This window comes from Trifolium pratense, linkage group LG2 (assembly GCF_020283565.1).
Source record: "Trifolium pratense cultivar HEN17-A07 linkage group LG2, ARS_RC_1.1, whole genome shotgun sequence".
Lineage (NCBI taxonomy): Eukaryota > Viridiplantae > Streptophyta > Magnoliopsida > Fabales > Fabaceae > Trifolium > Trifolium pratense.
In genome coordinates this window covers 48,866,326-48,890,326 of record NC_060060.1, presented here as the reverse complement: position 1 = coordinate 48,890,326, position 24,001 = coordinate 48,866,326, and the positions used below count along the sequence as shown (strand labels likewise).

The 24,001-nt window shown below is 32.8% G+C and overlaps 5 protein-coding genes across 14 annotated transcripts; 3 read left to right on the top strand and 2 right to left on the bottom strand.

Moving 5' to 3' along the window:
• The first annotated feature begins 216 nt into the window (after positions 1 to 216).
• LOC123907051 (pentatricopeptide repeat-containing protein At1g12300, mitochondrial-like) lies at positions 217 to 6,064 on the top strand. Of its 6 annotated transcripts, none has more exons than XR_006809142.1 (3): positions 221 to 1,990; positions 3,129 to 3,250; positions 5,759 to 6,064. XR_006809142.1 is itself a non-coding variant. In XM_045957126.1 (2 exons), the coding sequence occupies exon 1, from the start codon at positions 323 to 325 to the stop codon at positions 1,976 to 1,978; it is 1,656 nt and encodes a 551-aa protein (XP_045813082.1). In that variant the 5' UTR covers positions 217 to 322; the 3' UTR covers positions 1,979 to 1,990; positions 5,759 to 6,064. The 6 variants fall into 6 exon arrangements, 3 of the variants coding, with proteins under 3 accessions (XP_045813082.1, XP_045813084.1, XP_045813085.1); XR_006809143.1 differs by lacking the exon at positions 3,129 to 3,250 and adding an exon at positions 2,341 to 2,516; XR_006809141.1 differs by having other exon boundaries at positions 2,341 to 3,250.
• A 2,626-nt stretch (positions 6,065 to 8,690) lies between these two features.
• On the top strand, positions 8,691 to 11,671 carry LOC123907052 (pentatricopeptide repeat-containing protein At3g22470, mitochondrial-like). Of its 3 annotated transcripts, none has more exons than XR_006809144.1 (3): positions 8,691 to 10,491; positions 10,825 to 10,863; positions 11,581 to 11,671. XR_006809144.1 is itself a non-coding variant. In XM_045957131.1 (3 exons), exons 1-2 carry the CDS (start codon positions 8,867 to 8,869, stop codon positions 10,477 to 10,479), a joined length of 1,431 nt encoding a protein of 476 aa, XP_045813087.1. In that variant the 5' UTR covers positions 8,691 to 8,866; the 3' UTR covers positions 10,480 to 10,491; positions 10,825 to 11,025. The 3 variants fall into 3 exon arrangements, 2 of the variants coding, with proteins under 2 accessions (XP_045813087.1, XP_045813086.1); XM_045957131.1 differs by lacking the exon at positions 11,581 to 11,671 and having other exon boundaries at positions 8,691 to 9,025; positions 9,208 to 10,491; positions 10,825 to 11,025; XM_045957130.1 differs by lacking the exon at positions 11,581 to 11,671 and having other exon boundaries at positions 10,825 to 11,025.
• An 806-nt stretch (positions 11,672 to 12,477) lies between these two features.
• LOC123904845 (pentatricopeptide repeat-containing protein At1g12300, mitochondrial-like) lies at positions 12,478 to 13,110 on the bottom strand. Its single transcript, XM_045954454.1, has one exon. It carries the CDS (start codon positions 13,108 to 13,110, stop codon positions 12,478 to 12,480), a length of 633 nt encoding a protein of 210 aa, XP_045810410.1.
• On the bottom strand, positions 13,068 to 14,730 carry LOC123907058 (putative cysteine-rich receptor-like protein kinase 9). Its single transcript, XM_045957146.1, has one exon. It carries the CDS (start codon positions 14,719 to 14,721, stop codon positions 13,234 to 13,236), a length of 1,488 nt encoding a protein of 495 aa, XP_045813102.1. The 5' UTR covers positions 14,722 to 14,730; the 3' UTR covers positions 13,068 to 13,233.
• A 4,615-nt stretch (positions 14,731 to 19,345) lies between these two features.
• Positions 19,346 to 21,682, top strand: LOC123907056 (putative pentatricopeptide repeat-containing protein At1g12700, mitochondrial). 3 transcript variants are annotated; one of them, XM_045957142.1, is made up of 2 exons: positions 19,346 to 21,070; positions 21,383 to 21,682. In XM_045957142.1, the coding sequence occupies exon 1, from the start codon at positions 19,409 to 19,411 to the stop codon at positions 21,056 to 21,058; it is 1,650 nt and encodes a 549-aa protein (XP_045813098.1). In that variant the 5' UTR covers positions 19,346 to 19,408; the 3' UTR covers positions 21,059 to 21,070; positions 21,383 to 21,682. The 3 variants fall into 3 exon arrangements, with proteins under 3 accessions (XP_045813098.1, XP_045813099.1, XP_045813100.1); XM_045957143.1 differs by having other exon boundaries at positions 21,421 to 21,649; XM_045957144.1 differs by having other exon boundaries at positions 21,365 to 21,649.
• Positions 21,683 to 24,001: the final 2,319 nt, after the last annotated feature.

Below are 24,001 nucleotides of genomic sequence, written 5' to 3'. Positions count from 1 at the left end.
TTATTTCATATTTATAATTTAGTCCAACCACTAATTTTATCAAACACTATAAATTAAATCGGCAAATTTTTTTTTGGTAAATATTAAATCAGCTAATTTATTTGCTAGTATTAAATTTTGCATGTCCAAAATCTAACGGTGCACCATCATCAATTAATTATTTTTTTCTTCATTTCTTCATTTTCTTTGTCATAAATTCATCAATTGATTGAAACCCAAATTTTCTAACAATTTCAAACGAACTCTATTTCCAATTCTTTCCATTTCAACTCTAATCACTCCTCTTAATCCCCGGCGCACCAACATTAATTTCATTCTAGCAATGTTGTCGTTTTCAACCAAAAAGTTTCAGAGGTACTATGCTTCTTCTATCCCTCTTTTTCAACTTCCAAACCCTAATTTCATTCGTTCTTCAACAATGTTATACTCTCAATTACACAACCAACATGAAGATCATGATAATCTTGTTTCTTCATTCAATCACTTGTTACATCAGAATCCAACCCCACCCATCTTCCATTTTAATAAGATTTTAGGTTCTCTTGTTAAGTCCAATCATTACTATACTGTTATTTCACTTCATCGTCATATGGAATTAAATGGAATTGCTTCAGATTTAGTCACTTTGAGCATCTTGATCAATTGCTTTTCTCAATTGGGTTTAAACTCTCTTTCCTTTTCTGTATTTGCCAACATTCTCAAAAAGGGTTATGACCCAGATGTCATAACTTTGACCACACTCATCAAGGGTTATTGCCTCAAAGGTGAGATCCATAAAGCTTTGCACTTTCACGACAAGGTGGTAGCGCAGGGGTTCCAGTTGAACCAAGTTAGTTATGGGACCTTAATCAACGGGTTATGTAAAGTAGGAGAAACAAGTGCAGCCTTGCAGTTGCTGAGACGAGTTGATGGGAAACTGGTTCGACCTAATGTGGTAATGTACACTGCAATTATTGACAGTATGTGCAAAGATAAACTTGTTGATGATGCTTTTCATTTATATTCTGAAATGGTCGCTAAGAGAATTTATCCCAATGTTTTTACTTACAATGCTTTGATTAATGGCTTTTGCATTGTTGGTAAATTGAAAGAAGCAATTGATCTGTTTAATAAAATGATATTGGAAAACATCAACCCTGATGTGTATACCTTCAATATATTGGTTGATGCATTTTGTAAGGAAGGAAAAGTGAAAGAAGCTAATAATGTGTTTGCTATGATGATCAGAAAAGGTGTTAAACCTGATGTTATTACTTATAACTCGTTAATGGATGGATATTGCTTAGTTAAACAAGTGAACAAGGCCAAGGGTATATTCAATATCATGGCCCAAAGTGGAGTGACTCCTGAAGTTTGGAGCTATAGTATTATGATTAATGGATTTTGTAAGGTTAATATGGTGGATGAAGCCTTAATTCTCTTCAAAGAAATGCGTTGTAGAAACATTATTCCTAATGTAGTAACTTACAATTCCCTTATTGATGGTTTGGGCAAATCAGGGAGAATCTCACATGCTTTGAAGCTTGTCGATGAGATGCATGATAGAGGTTTACCACCTAATATAATTACTTACAATTCTATATTTGACGCTTTATGCAAAAACCATCATGTTGAAAAGGCAATTGCATTATTAACAAAAGTTAAGGTCGAGGGCATTCAACCAAATATGAACACATATACTATTCTTATTCACGGATTGTGTAAAGTTGGAAGAGTAGAGGACGCGAGAAATGTTTTTGAAGATCTTTCAGTCAAAGGCTACAATCTACACGTTTATACATATAATGTTATGGTCCAAGGGTTTTGCGACAAGGGCTTGTTTGATGAAGCGTTGGCCTTGCTATCAAAAATGAAAGACAATAGTTGCATTCCAGACGCTGTAACTTATGAAATAATTATCCATTCTCTGTTTCGTAAAGGTGAAAATGATAAAGCAGAGAAATTTCTACGTGAAATGATCGCAAGAGGTCTACTGTAAGATTGAAACTAGGTAAGGCGGTTCTTTTGTTACACATTGTTATTTTTATTCTATATTTCAAGTTTATGTAGTTTGCTTGCTAATTGAGAAACACACTTTTGTTACACATTGTAGATTGGAATACTTATACTGCTGCATAATAATTTTAATTTTACAAAGCTTAACTGTTTTAGACCGGAGTTGTACACACAACAAGCACAAGCATGACACTTATATTTCTGTGTAATGAGTATCTAAGTCCCCATTTGAGATGCATAGTCAGTATATTTACATATGTCTTAAAGATAAGTATTGAGAGTTTGAAAGGTCATGAATTTTTTACAGGGAACACAGCTTATTGATTAGCTCTTGAATACTTGTAGGAAGCATGACTCTAGGAACACAACTTATTGATTAGATCTGGCTACAACAACTTTGATAGCTTTTATATCAGGAATTAGTAATGTTGTAAAATAGAAACTTTTGGCTACTCTGGATAGTGAATTGGGACTGGGGGTTTAAGTGAAACTTCGACTTTGTGTTTTCGACCTTTTGCATGGTAACTGACTAACTGTATTGATCACTTGTCCTTTATATGAATTAGTTTACTGACCCAAAGTTATATGGTGTTTTGGTTAACTGTGTGAATTAAAATCTTTGCATTGTATATAGTTGTAATATCCCAAAAATTTAGTAAATGAGAAATACTCATGTATTAGTATAACCTTATATTAGGATAGGAATTTAACCAAGGATAGATTAGTAAACCCATAAAATTAGTAAGGGCAAATTAAAAATTTCTAGAAGTGTTAACTTATTACCAATTAAGTAACCTAAATTGAGTTGTAATGCACTAGTGGCATAGAGGAATTAGCTAGAAGCTTAAGAGTGAGATGTATTTAGTGAGATAAGTGTATATACAAAATTATTGTATGAGTTTTGGAGAAGGATATATATAAATAAATAAATAAACTATAAAAGCTAAGGATAAAACAAAGCTTTCTCTCTAGAAACATACACACGTAAGTCTTCTTCTCTCCCTTTGCTATGGCATCGCCGAACAAAGAACAACACACAATCTTAGGGCCAAAAATTTTCCTCTTCCATTTCTAGCATCTCGACCCTATTTCATGCCAAGTTCTTACTTATATTCACTTTATTGGACGAGAAGGAGACTGAAATTTTACCAGAATAAAGCGAGGAGCAAGGTTTAAGGTAGTTTGTGGAAAATTGAAGAAGTTCAAAATTCTCTCTTTTTCCATCAATTTCTTGTTTTGTGATCAAATTAACAAGGTGAGTTCTTTAAACTAGGTTATGAATCTTTTAGTAGAAGTAGAATTAGATTTAAGAGTAATATTTTAATTATGTATGAGAAATAGAAATTTTCACTGTGATTCTCATTTCTCATAAGTAGTAGGAAAATTCTTAGATTTGAAAAGTAAGGATCAATGTTTACAAGAATTGCTCAAGTCTTTTCAGTAGTAGAATGATAGGATTATTTGGTCTTCCACCGCGTTGTAATAAAATATGAAGAACAGGGGATTATGTGTGAAGTGGTAATGTAGATTCTAGGTTGATGAGATAGTTTTTATGTATACTTTGTTGATAGTTAACCAACACTTAGACGTGGCTCTGATTCCCTAATCGTTTAGGGATACGTAGGACCAGGGATCCTCCCTGTCGAGCTATAATTTCAGTAACTCTACATTTTAAATAAGTGTATTTGTTATAGTGTATAGGTTATATAGCTAGTGTATTAGGCTTGCACGGGCTGAATATATGATGAGTTAGTGTTAGCCTGTGCGCCGGTCATGATCTGAGATTGGGTCGTGACAGTAGTTTTTATAAACTAATTATTCTGGTTTTTATCGGTGCAATTGAATTTACAGCTAGATAATGTCTGAACTTAAAATCGAATCTATTTGGACTGGAATTCGGTATATGTTACAAAACGTTCGTAATGTTTGTTGAATTTGAGTCTCTAACCTTCTTTTTTCTTTGTAATACCTGTACTTCTGCATAATAATAATAATTATAATCTTACAAAACTTAACTGTTTTAGAATGATAAACTTAAGATTTAATTGCCAAGACTTGAATTGTACACAACAGGTACAAGCTTGGCGCTTAAGTGATGCAAGCTGATAATTACTTAAATTGTTCTTGTGGCTACATTAAATTATTGTGTAATGTGTATTTTAGAACCTTAAAGAGAAGTATTGAAAACTTTCAAAGTGTTTGGTTACTAGGAACAAGGCTTAGAGTTTAGAACTTGAATGATTTGTAGAAAGCAGCATGATTCTGTTTTCTATATAATTACTGATTTTTCAGTTTTGGATGAGTATTTATCCTTAATTTTGGTATATATTATTTATGGAAGGCCAAATGCATTCAGAGGTCCTTTAAGTTTTACGTTTGTAACAGATATGTCCTTTAAATTTTGTAGGTAACAAATAGGTCCTTTAAGTTTCTAATTTATTGCACCGTTACCGTTCAATTTATTCTCCGTTACAAAACGCTGAAGTAACTTAGCGAGATGGTAGTGAACACTACGTTTTGGCTTCCAAATAACAAGAAGCAGTGTTTTAGTGCCATCTTACTAAGTTAACGGTTATGTCAGCGCTTTGTAACGGGGGCTGGAAGTGTAACGATGCAATAAATTATAAACTTAAAAGGACCTATTTGTTACCTAAAAAACTTAAAGGACCTATTTGTTACTTAATAAACTTAAATGACCACCCACTTGGGGTGGTCTAGTGGTGTTGGCTTTGGACCTATTCTCCTGATGTTTTCACTTATAGTACTTTAATTAGTGGTTTTTGCATTGTCGGTAAATTGAAAGAAGCAATTGATTTGTTTAACAAAATGGTTCTGGAAAACATCAACCCGAATATGTATACCTTTAATATACTGGTTGATGCTTTTCTAAACGCTGCAAACTTATGAAATAATTATCTGTTCTCTGTTTAATAAAGATGAAAATGATAAGGCAGAGAAACTTCTACGTGAAATTGTCGCGAAAGGTCTACTGTAAGATTGAAACTAGGTAAAATGGTTCTTTTGTTACACATTGTTATTTTGATTTTATATTTCAATTTTTTGGCATCATTTTTTTTTCTTGTAGTTTCCTTGCCAATTAAGAAACAAACTTTGAGGGGAAGTGAATGAATATATTTGTTACGGTTGTCCTGGAAATATTGTCGGGTTAGGATTTTACAAATTGTACTACACTTGCTCTAGCCAATCTCTTATTCTTAATAGAAAATGAGAATACGCGTGAAATCTGATGGTCTAATGGATATCCAGGTTGATAGGTAGAAGTTAAATAATAATTAGGTTTCCTATACATTTATTAGTTAGTTGATGTTGATCCTCATTGTGTATATATATGGGATCAATCAAGTGTAAGAAGTAACTAGTTTTGTGAGTAATGCAAGTTTTCTGTTTTTGTGCTCAACGCGCGCCTAAATTCTGTGCCCAGCTTCTATGTTTTGCGCCTATTATTCTCTTGTCCGAGCCTATGCTCAAGGTCAATGGTGTTTGATCTTTAGATTTCACAGTTTTTCGTCTTAGTTATGTACAATTGGATGCTGCTCAAAATATTTGTTTTCTTTTATACAATTTTTATGAAGTATGTTGTTATGGAAATATTTATTATACGACGTTGATCAAGAAATAAAAATAAAGAGATGTTCAAAATATGTTGTATGAAATTGTTTTGATTCTGTACAAATAAAGCTAGAAAACTTGTTACTTGTGGTATTTTTTTATTTGCTTATATTAATGATGTCAATGTTTGCAGATATATATTGGACTGAAAAGTAGAGAAACAACTGAATCTATCAACCTTAACAAAGAAATAGACAGAGAGCTTGAGCAACATGTTTTGTGCCATTGATCACTAATCTGTTTGGTTGGGGGATTTTTGAAGGGGAGTGGATATATAATATTTTAAATGAAGTGTATTTGATTCAATTTTTTAGGAGGGGAGGGAATCAAAATTCCTCATAGGGAAATTTCTGGTTCCCCAAATTGGAGGATGTTAAAAAATAATTTATTATATGGACAAACTTAATTGCATTTAATTTTTTTTTGTTAAAATCCTAAATTATCCCTTGTTAGAATATTAGTAAAAGTTTAAATTTTCTCTTGTTTGTTCTAGTGGTTACTGCAGCTGCTGTTATAGTTGCTGCATGTTTTTAATGTAAGAATGGTTTTATGTATTGTTTCAACAAATTACCTTTCCCAATACAATTAAAGAAAATACTAACTTATATTAAGAAGGTTAATGCTATGGGGACCACCTTTACAAATGGTCCATCGTGGACAAGTGATCTACCGAATATAAATTTTGCGAAATTCATTGTTGAATTGAAAGTTTATATTGTATAGATCATTCATAAAATTTTTTGAAAATCATTTGATATGTTATGTTATTCAGACCTATTAAGATTTACGTTATTTAATAAACCGTTAATCTTGATGTGTCTCAATAAAATATCAAATGATTTTCAATTTTTCTAAATTTTTCTATGAATGATCTATATAATATAAACTTTCAATCCAATGGTGGATTTTGTAAAATTAGTATTCGTTATAATGTTATTCATGACCTGTCCACCATGAACCAATTGATGAAGTGGTTCATATTAGAATTTACTAGTTAAGAAACTAAATAAAGTAAAAGACTCTTGAAATTTGTGTAATATACTTTTTAAAAGTATAAAGAATACTCTTTTTAAAACAAAGTTTTTTTTTTTGTTTTCGTAACTGAGGGTCCTGAGTATTAGTGACTATTAGTTAGTATGACCTTAAAATTCTCATATCTCAATTGTTTGAGAGTTTCTGTTTACCCCTAAAATTCCAAAAATGTTCTACTTTTAGAACTCCAATATTGAGAAGAATTTTTTTTTTTAGAAAAACAAACACCGAGAATCGCTTGGGGTGGTATTAGACCATTATCGGATCACATTTGTTTCAGCCGGAGTAGAAGAAAATCTCTTCAAATGGGCGTGTGTTGTGATCGCTTTGATAGGTGTAGTAGAAATATCATAGGGTAGCAGTCGATTACTTGACATTCGAGTCAACTCTATATGGAATATTGTCCTTTAGTTGGACAAAAATAATTAGCACGTGGTTGATCTTTCAAGTATTCATTTGAATATTTTTTGGGTTTTATTTAAAGAAATAAATTTTTTGGATTTTGATTTTAAATTTTCTGGGATTTTTAATATCAAGATAATGAAGGCTATGAAAATGGTGATGAAAATGATGAAGGAGAAGGTGAAAAAGGATGAAGAAATGTAAAATAAATTTGGATGTTGGCGGTTGGTTCACTATTAGATACCATAGATTTACAAGATCTTGTGAGTTAGATTTTGAGAAAAAGATCAAATGGTTGAATTTTTTTTTTAGGTCTATGGCTATGGTGAACCATTTATAATGTTGATGCATTTTATACACGATAGAGACCAAAATGACTAACAAAGAGATGGTTAAACGTCCTAAAAGGAACGAAAAATTATTTAACGATGGGGAGTGTCAGACCTTACTTCTTGGTATCTCTTTGTAGGCTCAGCTTCCAAATAGGTGGCTTTGGTTGCATGATCCTGATCACAATTACTCTGTTCGCGGCGCTTATCAGCTTTTGACGTCTCATGACTCGGTTATTTTGGATGCTAGTTTTGATCTTATTTGGCACAAACAGGTACCCTTGAAGGTCTCTATTTTTGCGTGGCGTTTATTGCGGGATCGGCTTCCCACTAAAGCCAACCTGGTTACCCGAGGCATCTTATCCTCTACAGCTATATCTTGTGTTTTTGGATGTGGAGAGGTCGAGTCGGCCCATCACTTGTTCATTTCATGTAGTACTTTTGGCTCTCTTTGGGAATTGGGTCGTTCTTGGATTGACATTCCTATGGTGGACTATATTACTTTGTGTGATCATTTGTCCAGTTCACTTCTTCACCAGGTGGTTCTTGAGCACGACAGTATTTTATGCAGCTTATTTGGCTAACTTGTGTTTGAGTTATGTGGACGGAAAAAAATCATAGACTATTTAGTGGCTCAACAAGTACTCTTCCTCAATTGTTGGATAAGATCAAACTATTTTCCTATAGGTGGTTGAAGTCGACGAGTGTGACTTTAGTCTCAAACTACCATAGCTGGTGGTCTAATCCTTTATTTTGTTTGGGCCTTGTATGATCTGTTTATGGTTTTTTTTTTCTTGACTCTTTGTAATTATTTATAGTCGATTTTCGTACACCTTGTACTGAGTAGACTATTTTATTAATATATATCTCATTTTAACTTGTTAAAAAAAAAAATAATAACGACATACTACTCCGTCCCATATTATAAGCAAAAAAAATCACTTTTTCATGTCCCAAATTATAAGCAAAAAAAACTAACTTTTATCATTTTCAAGATAAACTTTTACTTAATTTACTCTCTCTCTTCTTTTCCCTATAATCAATAACCAATAAAAATTGTTTTTACATCTTCCCATGAAACTTATTTCAACAAACACACAAAAAGTCAACCTTGAAATTATCATATTTTACTTTTCTTAATAAGTGTGAAAATATTTTTTTTTGCCTATATTATAGGACGGAGGGAGTAAAACACTATTCAGCCAAAAAAAAAAAAACCAATGGTCTCATGCACCCCAATATGACTTTTGCCCCCCAAAAAAAAAAAACCAAGGGTCTTGGGCCTTGAGTGACCTTTGGACTTTGATTCTTTCCTTTCGTAAACCCCGACGGGAACAAAGACAGTATGCACCAAATGAATGAATGAATCCATAATAATACAGAGGGAACGTTCTCGTTATAGATAGATTCAGTGTTATCCTTAATCCATTCATTCTTCACAATGTTGTCGTTTTCAACCAAAATGCTTCAGAGGTATTATGCTTCTATCCCTCTTTTTCAACATTCAAACCCTAATTTCATTCCTTCTTCAACAATGCTATACTCTCAATTACACAACCAACAAGAAAAAGCTAATCTTGTTTCCTCATTCAATCACTTGCTACATCAGAATCCAACCCCACCCATCATTCATTTTGGTAAGATTTTAGGTTCTCTTGTTAAGGCCAATCATTACTACACTGTTATTTCACTTCATCGTCAGATGGAATTAAATGGAATTGCTTTAAACTTAGTCACTTTGAGCATCTTGATCAATTGTTTTTCTCAATTGGGTCTAAACTCTCTTTCCTTTTCTGTATTTGCCAACATTCTCAAAAAGGGTTATGACCCAGATGCCATAACTTTGACTACACTCATCAAGGGTCTCTGTCTCAAAGGTCAGATCCATAAAGCATTGCATTTTCATGACAAGTTGGTAGCCCATGGGTTTCAGTTGGACCAAGTCAGTTATGGAACCTTAATCAATGGGTTATGTAAAGTAGGAGAAACAAGTGCATCCTTGCAGTTGCTGAGACGAGTTGATGGGAAACTGGTTCGACCTAATGTGGTAATGTACACTGCAATTATTGACAGTATGTGCAAAGATAAACTTGTTGATGATGCTTTTGATTTATATTCTGAAATGGTCGCTAAGAGAATTTATCCCAATGTTGTCACTTACAATGCTTTGATTAATGGCTTTTGCATTGTTGGTAAATTGAAAGAAGCAATTGATTTGTTTAATAAAATGATATTGGAAAACATCGACCCTGATGTGTATACCTTCAATATATTGGTTGATGCATTTTGTAAGGAAGGAAACGTGAAAGAAGCTAATAATGTGTTTGCTATGATGATCAGAAAAGGTGTTAAACCTGATGTTATTACTTATAGCTCGTTAATGGATGGATATTGCTTAGTTAAAGAAATGAACAAGGCCAACCGTACATTCAATATCATGGCCCAAAGTGGAGTGACTCCTGAAGTTTGGAGCTATAGTATTATGATTAATGGATTTTGTAAGGTTAAAATGGTGGATGAAGCCTTAATTCTCTTCAAAGAAATGCGTTGTAGAAACATTATTCCTAATGTGGTAACTTACAATTCCCTTATTGATGGTTTGGGCAAATCAGGGAGAATCTCACATGCTTTGAAGCTTGTCGATGAGATGCATGATAGAGGTCTACCACCTGATATAATTACTTACAATTCTATATTTGACGCTTTATGCAAAAACCATCATGTTGAAAAGGCAATTGCATTATTAACAAAAGTTAAGGACGAGGGCATTCAACCAAATATGAACACATATACTATTCTTATTCACGGATTGTGTAAAGTTGGAAGAGTAGAGGACGCGAGACATGTTTTTGAAGATCTTTCAGTCAAAGGCTACAATCTAAATGTTTATACATATACTGTTATGATCCAAGGGTTTTGCGACAAGGGCTTGTTTGATGAAGCGTTGGCCTTGCTATCAAAAATGAAAGACAATAGTTGCATTCCAGACGCTGCAACTTATGAAATAATTATCCGTTCTCTGTTTAATAAAGGTGAAAATGATAAGGCAGAGAAACTTCTACGTGAAATTATCGCAAAAGGTCTATTGTAAGATTGAAACTAGGTAAGATGGTTATTTTGTTATTGTTATTTCTTTTGTTAAGTGTGTTCATACTTCAAAGATTGGGATATTGGTGAGTTTGAAATTTGTGGGGAAGTGAATGAATATATTTGTTACGGTTGTCTTGGAAATATTGTTTGGTTAGGAGTTTACAAATTGTACTACACTTGCTCCAGCCAAGTAATAAAGTCAATTATTGTCAATTAAAGTGTTTCTTTAGACTGTGGAGTTGTAAACACAACAAGCACAAGCATGACACTTATATTGCTGTCCCCGTTAGAGATGGTTAGTATTTCTATTTACATGTCTTATTGAATAGATCTTTAATACTTGTAGGAAGCTTGAGTCTAAGAATCATTTTGGTGGAGTGATCTGGTAAATTTTAATACAACAACTTTGGTAGGTTTTATATCAGGAATTAATAATGGCATTACGGAGAAACTTTTCGCTACTATAGAAAGTGAATTGGGACAGTGCTGGTTTAAGTGAAACTTTGACTTTGTGATTTCTCAAGTAAGTTATCAATATTTTTTGCCACCTGCTTTGTGTTTTCGACCTTTTGCATGGTAACTGTATTGATCACATGTCCTTTATAGCAATTAGTTTACTGACCCAAAGTTATATGGTATTTTGGTTAACTGTGCGAATTAAAATCTTTGCATTGTATGTAGTTTTTATAAACTAATTATTCTGGTGTTTATCGGCATCAATTTAATTTACATCTAGATAATGTCTGAACTTAAAATCCAATCTATGTGGACTGGAATTTGGCATCTGTTACAAAGTGTTCTTAATGCTTGTTGAATCTGAATCTCAATATTTGTTGGATCCACGAGTCGCTAAATTTCTTTTTTCTTTGTAATACTTGTACTTCTGCGTAATAATAATTTTAATCTTACAAAACTTAACTATTTTTGAATGATAAACTTAAGATTTAATATCCAACGACTTGAATTGTACACAACAGGTACAAGCTTGGATCTACATAATTACTGATTTTGCAGTTTTGGATGAGTATTTATCTTTATTTTTGGTGAATATTATTTATGGAACATGTATTTATGGTACAAGATTAGATGTATGCTATTCTAGAACATGTATTCCAGGGCCCTTCTCCTTCATATACAGCCGTGTCATTCTGAGATGAATGCTGATTTTGCACCCTCATGCATAAAATTCATGTCATGGTAATCAACAAGAAGATCATGATAATCTTGTTTCTTCATTTAATCACTTACAAGTATTTCACTTGAGAAACTGACAGCATACATTATGAATGGCACTAAAAAGCTAAGAAAATATGTTTCTGCCACTCAAATTTTAGGACACATTGCAGTTACTTCGGTGTTTCTTCTCATTGGAAGTTCCTGCATAGTTGTAATAATCACAAGAACCAAAAATCCAACGGTACTACTCAGAATTGAGTATCAAAAGTAGTATACGATGATCGATATATAATGTAGATGTTTAAGTCCAATCTTTTAACAAGTGCAGCTAACTAAGAAAGATCTCTTTTCTATGCTGTTTAACTGCGACTCTTCAGCTGAATACAAAAATTCTGATGGCTTAAGTACCACATTGAGCATTTTGAAATACTCAATGTGGGACTCCTAACAAAATGCATATTAAAGCAGATAATTCTATTTGCCATCTTTTTGTATGAACATAAACATAAACATATTAGAGATGGATTAAACTAAAGCAGAGAACCTATAATATCAGAGAAACTAAAACAGCATATGAGAACCCTTAATTTGACAGCAGACCAAAATATGCTTCAATAACCGCGTAATAAAGTTTTGATAAAACTTTTCATCAAAAGGTTTATACATGTTAGACCATATAGCAGTGATATGACAATTGATATAGACAACAGTGTGCCATTTGGAATGCAACTATTATCTTTCATTTTTGATAGCAAGGCCAACGCTTCATCAAATAATCCCTTGTTGCAAAACCCTTGGATCATAACAGTATATGTATAAACATCTAGTCTAGAATGTAGCCTTTGACCAAAAGATCTTCAAAAACATTTCTCGCATCCTCTACTCTTCCTAAGTTACACAATCCGTGAATAAGAATAGTATACGTCTTCATATTTGGTTGAATACCCTCGTCCTTAACTTTTGTTAATAATGCCATTGCCTTTTCAACATGATGGCTTTTGCATAAAGCATCAAATATTGAATTGTAAGTAAATATATCAGGTGGTAGACCTCTATCGTGCATCTCATCGACAAGCTTCAAAGCATGTGAGATTCTCCCTAATTTGCCCAAACCATCAATAAGGGAACTGTATGTTACCACATTAGGAATTATGTTTCTACAACACATTTCTTCGATGAGATTTAAGGCTTCATCCACCATTTTAACCTTACAACATCCATTAATCATAATACTATAGCTCTGAACATTTGGAGTCACTCCACATTGTGCCTTGGTGTTGAATGTACGGTTGGCCTTGTTCATTTCTTTAACTAAGCAATATCCATCCATTAACGAGCTATAAGTAATAACATCAGGTTTAACACCTTTTCTGATTATCATAGCAAACACATTGTTAACTTCTTTCACTTTTCCTTCCTTACAAAAAGCATCTACCAATATATTAAACGTATACATTTTCGGGTTGATGTTTTCCAAAACCATTTCATTAAACAAATTGATTGCTTCTTTCAATTTACCAACAATGCAAAATTGGTAGACGACCGAGCTTCTTTTGATGGATTCCCCAACAAGAAAAAATTATAAAAATAAAATAAATCCTATTTGAGCAAAGAGTTCACCTGCTTCTTTTGATGGATTCCTAGACGACCGAGCTTCATCGCTCTCGATGTAAAATTGGAACAATTCAAATCTCATATTACAGTTAGGATATATAATTCTTCCACCAACACTTCCCAAGAATGACCATGGAATTTGTGTACTTATCATATCATTTAGACAAGAAATGCATTCCTGAGGAGACAAATATGGTGTACATTGTTCAAGAGTATATAAGGTTTGTATATCATTCAATTTTAATGAATTTATCATATATCTTTCATCACTATTCCCCGTCGCATTCGCAAGTTCAGATAACTGATTCGATAATGTACTAGTGAACAAGTTTTGGTCCGAGATGAAATGATTGGTGATGTTTATATCGCGGTACATAGGACTAGTTTCGGCGATGTTAGGGAAAAAATATTGACTTGAATAGCGAAGCAAGCAATGGCTATACCAAATTATACCCTCTGAGGATGAAAGACACATGGAGAATATTCGATCTTTTGCGTTTGTTACGCATTGAACACAAAGGCGAGAAGGGAGGTCACCTCGACACATGAAGAGTCCGTACACAATTTCGTCCATTATAACTCTATGATATAGTTTTCCGGCGGTGGCATTGGACACCAGATAAGAGAGAAGTAAGTTGAAATTTTTTGAAGTGATTGTATTGTGGTTACTAGAGCAATTATAGGAAAGATAAAATGGATCTTCTAAAAATCTTGAATCTTGTTTCGAAATCGAATCTTTTGTTTGAGGAGCAAGCTCATTTGGTGAAGGAACATTAATAGACCTATAAAAAGGATATAGTTCATACCTAACATTACAACTAGGATAAAGAAATCTCCCACCTAGTTTTCCATCACAATGAATTTGAAGTTGTTTGATAGCACTACGCAGACAGGTTCCACAAACTTTCGACGATAAGTCTGACGTGCACTGAGCTAGACAATAAAGTGTCTGAAATTCGAAAACTCGTTCATTTGTTGCAAATTTCTTCTTGTCACTAGCTGCTTCATCGGCAGTTAGATTCATGGTCGAAAACAATAAAGGCGTGAAGCTTTTCGTGTTTGAGAAATTCGCGGTATTGCACATGTAAAAACCAGGCATCATATCAACGACCGAAAAGAATGAATCGTTAGAGTATCGAACCGTGCACTCGTTGTACCAAATCGACGCTTGTTTGGACAAAGAACACTCTGAGGATAGATGTTGGGTTGCATTACCTATGCATTCATGACAAAGTTGAGAATCCACATCACCCCTACACATGAACATTCCATAGATAGAATCTGAGGGATTTGTACCAATAATAGGGTTGAAGAATTCAGTGTTGCTGTTGGATTTGGTAAAGTCAGGGGAGCAAAATTTATTTAGAAAAAATGAAGAGTCTTGTGCCATGATAGTTGCAAAAGTAAGGAATCTAACAATGATGGAGAAAAAGAGAATTTTAGAGTAAGCCATGGATTTTTTTTCTTTCAATTGAATGTGTTTGATTTGAAATGATATATGTATTTAAATAAAGTTTATCGCAAAATTATACGACCTTCTTCCTTAAAAATAAGATTCTCTTAAAAAAATATTCTTAATTATTAATTATAAATTTTCAAGTTATTAATTACTTTTTTACAAGTATACTCCTAATTATAAAATAAATGAAGTTAAATAATTAAGACATTAACTCTTTTTTTTTTTCTTGAAGAATAAAATTGCAAATACAATATTATTGTTTTTATACCTATATTCATGAAACTTGCGATGTAGAAAGCTTTTCTTTTGGAGGAAGGAGAACTGCTTTCTCTATGTCCTCATCCTTGACGATTGACCTTATGATGGCTTTGGTGTTCTCTCAGTTGGGAAAAACCGGCATAGAGAAAATAAAAGAACGCAATCAACAACACAAGAATATAACGTGGAAACTCCAAACAGGAGAAAAAACCACGGCCGTTGTCAAAACCGACAACCAGAGAATAAACACTATGTGAAAATTATTACAACACATAGACTTCACTCTCAACCACCCCATGCCCCACTACACCCACACTCTCCAAAGTAAATATTTGAACTACATCTCAAATACTCTTAAACAAGAGCATAAGAGAAAAGCAAAAAGACACAAATATAAACTTAAAGGGCCCGTTTGGTGCGCAGGATAGGATAGTGACATGATATGATATACAACAGGATAGTGATAGGATAGGATATCAGCAGGGTAACAGTTATCCTCAGTTATCCTATCATGTGTTTGGTGCACACAGGATAACAAACATGATAACTATTATATCATATTTTTAATACATATTTGTTCATACCAATATGATAAGATACATAACATATTTAAATGACAAAATTACCCTCGTAAAACAATTGTTATTTGTTAAAAATTATATTGTAATACTTTGAATTTTATAAATAAAAATATAAATAAGTAATTGTACAAAAAGAAAATGTAATCAAATAACTTTAAATTTTAAATACAAATCATGAGAAAATAAACAAATTAAGTTTTTTATAAGAATCATGATCAAATAAATAACTCAATTATACATGTTAGATAAGCTAAATAAATATATGATATATGCAAATAATAAAACTACCATTGCAAAATAATTATATTTAAGTTGTTATTAAATTTAAATTAATATTCTTATTTTGCAATTTTTTAATAATTATTTTAATTTAAAATATTGTAATTTTAGGAGAATTTTGATTTTTTAGATTATATAAATTACAAAATTACCCTTGTGAGAAAATCACATATATATTTAAAAATTAATTATTTTATTATTAATTTACTATCAAATTATTTTATTAATTTTCAATTTTTTATTTTAAAATATATTTTATAGAATAAATCAACGATATTTTTTTCTTATCCTATCCTGCTGGTAACCCAGCTCAAATTCAGGATAAGGATTTTAACTAGAGAAACAAGATAGGATAAGCTTCAGGATTAACTTATCATATCTTGTTGTGTCACCAAACACTAGATTGAGACAAGATATGATATAGTTATCATATCCTGTCTCTTATCTTGTGCACCAAACGGGCCCAAAGTGTTTACAAGTGTTAATGCTTGGTGTAATTATAAACAAAGAACTTAGGTCCATTATATAGCTTTGATTTCCTCCTTGCTTCACAATTCTAAGCGATGTGGGACTTTCAATAGCTAATTTTTAACCTCCTTCTTTTTCTTCATTAGCAATGTGGGACTTACATTGCAATCAACCCCAACAATCTCCACCTTGATTATAATGGTCTTCAATCTTCATTGTCTACACCGACAATCATTATCTTCTGCTTCCATTGTCTATACCGACAATCATTGTCTTCACCAACAATCATAATTCTCATTGTCTATACCGACAAATTAAATTATCATACTCCATCATAAAAAGTACACTCCACTTGAAATTAAACCATCCCAAGAATTTTATTCACTTGGAACTAAACCATCCCAAGATTTTGCTTCACTTGGAACCAAGCTATCCCAAGAATTTCATCTCGAAACCTCGCTGAAAATTTATGGTGGAACTTCCATGTTGGCTTTCTCTGGAAGTTCATCAGCCATCGAGATAACCACGTACCTTGCATCAATGCCAACCAATGCCCGCACGCTATCATCACACACCTTAAATCCATGTCAACCGATGTCCATGTGTCACTTGAACAACTTCAAACATCTGTGAAACCACCTCAGGCCATTGTTAGGCTCCAACAATTCCAGTTTAGTTACATCACCTAGTAAACCTTGTTTCACTAGTCCAACTAAACTCATGTCACTAACAAGTACCCACCCGAAGATCCACAACTTAACCAAAACATGAGAATCACCACTAGTAACAGATGCATAACCAATAATAGTAGAACTATCTAACAAGTAATCTACCTACTATCTATGCATCAAAGTTCAAGAAAATACCTCGCACTGTGTTAAAAGAAACTCACCCATACCTTGAACCTTACAAGCTTTCCGTCACCAAGATGAACAACTCCACCTTCAACTAGCTCTAGGGATTCAAAAGTATTTCTTCTTCAAACACATGTGATAGGAGCTTCCAAAGTCCATGACTCAACACTCCACCGATTCTCAACTTCCACTAGCACCTCCGCATCCTCATAATAAGTTATTGTTTCAGACGTAACTCGAGTATTCTTATCACCGCCTCTCCAGACTGATGTTGAGTATTATTACCACCGCCTCTCCAGGCTGACCTTGTGTAACCCAGATTGCATCACCACATCCTTAACTTGATTTTCCACAAGCCAAACATCAATTTTCTCTAGTCTAAACTTCACAGCCGAACTCCCTCTCCTGGATCAAACCAAGAGCTCTGATACCAGTTGTTGGAGCAAAAAGACACAAATATAAACTTAAAGTGTTTACAAGTGTTAATGCTTGGTGTAATTATAAACAAAGAACTTAGGTCCATTATATAGCTTTGATTTCCTCCTTGCTTCACAATTCTAAGCGATGTGGGACTTTCAATAGCTATTTTTTAACCTCCTTCTTTTTCTTCATTAGCAATGTGGGACTTACATTGCAATCAACCCCAACACTCTCGAGAGCAGATTCTCTCCTGTTTATTTAATCTCCACCACACCACATGTTTTGTACTATTACAAGATAATTATTTACTTAAAAAATGAATCAATGGTCAGGATACAAAATTTATTCTCTCCAGTAAAAATTAAATTGGAGAGGATCAGCTCTCGTATTCTCTCTATCTCATAATAATCCCTTCGACCTTTTACGTAGGATTTTTTGACGAAAAATACGGATATTAAAAAAAAAGTTGATTGAGCAATAAATTTATCTAGAATATGTATTATTTTTAAAAACGTAAATATTTTAGATAAATTAAGACATTTTTTTAAATAGTCAGTGATCCTCTAAATAATGTTTTAATAGAGTCGTGTTAACTAGTGCTCTTAAGGTATTAGTTAAGGAACAAATTAAGAAAACAAATATAACAACCTTCTATTAAAAAAAATATGTATTTTTTAAGAGAAAATAAACCAAAAACCATCGCCGGAGGTTATGAAAGCGCGTGGAGGCTTGGACCTTCGGAGCCGACAAGGAATTTTGTGCCACCTAACAATATTTTGTCCACTTTAAAAGATAGAATATTAAAGAAACTAAGATTGAAATTAAACAAGTGTACAATGCGAGACAAAAATATAAAAAATTTCATTAGAGGATATAAAAAATTTCATTAGAGGTATAAAGGCTTCAAATGCAACAACTATTGAAAAGTTTGAATCTCACTCAAGTCTACAACTGTTCAAAATATTTTTGGGTACGTCCGAAAATTGTGACATTGACTATTTCAAATAGTGATAATCACTATCTCAAACAACGATATTTTATGGACAATTTATGTTATGCATCTTGGCCACTCAATATTTTTGGATGTGTATGGATGTTCTTTGCTTAATTAGGTCGAATTTTTTATTGATTTTTAAAATGGATTCAAACCGAATTAAACAACATTAATATTAATATATATTAATACGTATTTATTATTTTATTAATATGATATACTCCTGCATTAACCTATTATTTGTTGGTTATTAATTTTTTTTTAGGCCAAATGCATTCATAAGTACTTTAAGTTTCGCATTGGTAAAATTTACATCTTTTTTTATGTTTTTAGGTATTAAATATGTTTTAAAGTTTTTTATTTAACAATTCGGTCGTTTTAAGTTTTTAACTTGTGTTCACTGTTAGCCTTCTTCCAATTATTCTCATTTTTAGGTGAACCTCAATTGTCTATGCATCATGGGTCACATGAGATTGAGTTTAAATTCATCATGGTCAACGTCAAAATTAACGATCATAACAATGTTTTTATAAATATAAGATTAACCGGAAGAATAACAGGGTGAGGCGGGTAACTCAATTTGTTAACCGCTTTTTCATCGTAAATGTCACCATCTTTAAACTCCTAAAGTTTTTTCATAAAAAAAAAAAAAAAGGAGAATGTTAACTTGTACCCTTAAGGGCACATGTTAAGAAGATAAATGTGGAAAAAATTTACAACTTAACATGACCCAAAAAAAAAACTAGGTATTAGTCACGGATTCAATCCTTATGCATTTGAAATTCAACTTTATTTTGAAACAGTGATTCACTACAATCAGAACAACAATGTCTTGTTCAATGTTTCTGAGGTATGTTCGTGTTTCTCTTTTCATTCCTAAGTTCAGTCCTTTCCAATTTCCAAACCCTACTTTTCTTCATTCTTTTTTCTACTCATCCTCAACTCAATTTGATGATATAGATGCCATTTCTTTGTTCAATCACTTACTCCATAAGAATCCAACCCCACCCACCATTGAATTTGGAAGGATTTTAGGTTCCATTGTCAAGGCTAAGCATTTCCACACTGCTATTTCATTTACTCAACAAATGGAATTTAGGAATATTAAACCTGACTTTGTAACTTCCAACCTCTTGATCAATTGTTTCTGTCAATTGGGTCATATCAATTTTGCTTTTTCTGTATTGACCCGGATTCTCAAGAGGGGTTTTAACCCGGATGCCATAACTTTGACCACACTCATCAAGGGTTATTGCCTCAAAGGTGAGATCCATAAAGCTTTGCACTTTCACGACAAGGTGGTAGCGCAGGGGTTCCAGTTGAACCAAGTTAGTTATGGGACCTTAATCAACGGGTTATGTAAAGTAGGAGAAACAAGTGCAGCCTTGCAGTTGCTGAGACGAGTTGATGGGAAACTGGTTCGACCTAATGTGGTAATGTACACTGCAATTATTGACAGTATGTGCAAAGATAAACTTGTTGATGATGCTTTTCATTTATATTCTGAAATGGTCGCTAAGAGAATTTATCCCAATGTTTTTACTTACAATGCTTTGATTAATGGCTTTTGCATTGTTGGTAAATTGAAAGAAGCAATTGATTTGTTTAATACAATGATATTGGAAAACATCAACCCTGATGTGTATACCTTCAATATATTGGTTGATGCATTTTGTAAGGAAGGAAAAGTGAAAGAAGCTAATAATGTGTTTGCTATGATGATCAGAAAAGGTGTTAAACCTGATGTTGTTATTTATAACTCTTTAATGGATGGATATTGCTTAGTTAAAGAAATGAAAAAGGCCAACGGTATATTCAATATCATGGCCCAAAGTGGAGTGACTCCTGAAGTTTGGAGCTATAGTATTATGATTAATGGATTTTGTAAAGTTAAAATGGTGGATGAAGCCTTAAATCTCTTCAAAGAAATGCATTGTAGAAACATTATTCCTGATGTGGTAACTTACAATTCCCTTATTGATGGTTTGGGCAAATCAGGGAGAATCTCACATGCTTTGAAGCTTGTCGATGAGATGCATGATAGAGGTCTACCACCTGATATATTTACTTACAATTCTATATTGGATGCTTTATGCAAAAACCATCATGTTGAAAAGGCTATTGCATTATTAACAAATGTTAAGGATGAGGGCATTCAACCAAATATGTACACGTATACTATTCTTATTCACGGATTGTGTAAAGTTGGAAGAGTAGAGGACGCGAGAAATGTTTTTGAAGATCTTTCAGTCAAAGGCTACAATCTACATGTTTATACATATAATGTTATGGTCCAAGGGTTTTGCGACAAGGGCTTGTTTGATGAAGCGTTGGCCTTGCTATCAAAAATGAAAGACAATAGTTGCATTCCAGACGCTGTAACTTATGAAATAATTATCCATTCTCTGTTTCGTAAAGGTGAAAATGATAAAGCAGAGAAATTTCTACGTGAAATGATCGCAAGAGGTCTACTGTAAGATTGAAACTAGGTAAGGCGGTTCTTTTGTTACACATTGTTATTTTCATTCTATATTTCAAGTTTATGTAGTTTGCTTGCTAATTGAGAAACACACTTTTGTTACACATTGTAGATTGGAATACTTATACTGCTGCATAATAATTTTAATTTTACAAAGCTTAACTGTTTTAGACCAGAGTTGTACACACAGCAAGCACAAGCATGACACTTATATTTCTGTGTAATGAGTATCTAAGTCCCCATTTGAGATGCATAGTCAGTATATTTACATATGTCTTAAAGATAAGTATTGAGAGTTTGAAAGGTCATGAATTTTTTACAGGGAACACAGCTTATTGATTAGCTCTTGAATACTTGTAGGAAGCATGAGTCTAGGAACACAGCTTATTGATTAGATCTGGCTACAACAACTTTGATAGCTTTTATATCAGGAATTAGTAATGTTGTAACAGAGAACCTTTTGGCTACTCTGGAAAGTGAATTGGGACTGGGGGTTTAAGTGAAACTTCGACTTTGTGTTTTCGACCTTTTGCATGGTAACTGACTAACTGTATTGATCACTTGTCCTTTATATGAATTAGTTTACTGACCCAAAATTATATGGTGTTTTGGTTAACTGTGTGAATTAAAATCTTTGCATTGTATGTAGTTGTAATATCCCATAAATTTAGTAAATGAGAAATACTCATGTATTAGTATAACCTTATATTAGGATAGGAATTTAACCAAGGATAGATTAGTAAACCCATAAAATTAGTAAGGGCAAATTAAAAATTTCTAGAAGTGTTAACTCAAATTGAAATACCCAGATGATGAAATTCTTGAACTAGGTTTCAAAATTGAATTTTGAGCTGAAACTCTTGATTGAGCCAATCTATGAAAACCATCAAGAACAAGCTTTCCCCTTCTATACCAAGCCATGATAGAAATCAGAAGAAAAAATTGAAATTTTGTGGAAGGGTTGTGAAAAGTTGAGAAGTGGAAGAATCTAGAATAGAGATTTCACGGAGACACGTGTGTGTGAGAAGATTGAATTGTAATAATGTTTCTTGTGAGAAGGGTAAACACCGAATGGTAACTACAGATGCTAAATTATCAGAAATCCTAAAGTAAAGTCAGTTGTTTCTTTTATTTTGTCAGTGTTAACTGCTTCTAAACATTTGAAATTTACACGAGGGTATAATAGAAAAAATATAACCTTAAATTATCATAATAATGACTTTGTCTAACATACACAACTTAATTAAGTGGTGCATGGTGCACAAGTTTTGATATTTTTATAACGAATACGAATTTTACAAAATTCACCGTTGGATAGATAATTTATATCGTTTAGATCATCTATAATTTTTTTAAATTTTTTTGAAAATCATTTGATATGTTATTGAGACCCATCAAGATTAACGGTATTGAATAAAAATCAATAAACCGTTAATTTTGACGAGTCTCAATAACATATCAAATAATTTTCAATTTTTTTAAAAAAAAATATGGATGATCTATACGATATAAATTTTCTATCCAACGGTGGATTTTGTAAAATTCGTATTCGTTATAGTATTTTCGAGACTTGTGCATGGTGCACAACTTGAGACACTTGTGCACCATAGACTTTGCACATAATAATAAGTAATTTGAAACAAATATTTTTTTCTAAAAGATAAGTAAAAAGGTACGGAGGGAGTATCACTTTATAATCTTTCTTCTACAACTGAGTAACACTTAAAATTTTTTTGATTAATTCCAGGAACATAAAAAACATTGAATTTTTTTCATACCTGGGTGAGTTTTAATTGAAATTGTTACAATGCCTTCTCCTGCAATTTGTTCTCTATTGGCGTGTGTCAAGGTTATCAAAACCGGACCGGACCGGCCGGTCGGACCGTGAACCGGTCATAAAAATGGTTCGGTTTTGAGCAAAAAACGGATAGGAAACCGACCGGCAAAAAACCGCTTGAACCAGGGTCGAACCGGGTCGAACCGGTGAACCGGCCGGACGGTTCAAGCGGTTTTGCAGATTTTTTATTTTTTTTTTTAAAAAAATAGGGCAAAACGACGTCGTTTTAACTTTTTTTTTTTTAAAAAAAAAAATATGAAACAAATCAACGACGTCGTAGGAATAGGAAAGATTTTTGTTTTTCATCTATTTTTCATTTGGTTTGAATTATAAATTTTATTTTATTTTGACTTGTGATATTTTATCTTTTTAATGTGTGAAATTATGAAATATTGAGCAATTATTCATATATTTTTATTTATATATTAATTAAAATATATATTTAATTAAAAACGGTTCGACCCCGATTGAACCCGGTCCGACCAATTGAACCTTGAACCGATGAGCTCGCCGGTTCGATGACCGGTCCGGTTCTGACAACCTTGGCGTGTGTGAATAGAGTGAATTGTAACAATGTTTCTTGTAAGAAGGGAAAACTCGGCAAATAACAATGGAATTATGACTAGTGCTACGGTAAACACCTAATGGTAAACACCGCAATATAGGTGCTGCTAAAATTATCACAAATCGTAAAGTCACTTGTTAACTTTGTGCTCCATATAAGTAAGAAAAAATATATGATTCATTTATTTTTACGGATAAAACAACAATATAATTAATTGATGTCAGTTTAATATAAATCATTTTTTTTTTGGTACATATTTGATATGGTTTTTTTTTGCAAGTAGAAAGTAAATGTATTTTGCATTCGCTTTGTTGATTTTGAGAAATTTCGATTGATAAAAAAAAATATCAATAAAGTAAAAGACAATAAACTAAAAGGCAATTAAAATAAATAAGTGTGCGAGTAGACACACAAGGTGGTTAAGTGTTTCGAATCACTCCATAACTCCTGCTTGGTAACCGGCATTATACTTTTCTTCACTATTAGTTATAATCCGTCGGATTAATTTCTATTAAAATAAGTTTAGAGTTACCCAGTCT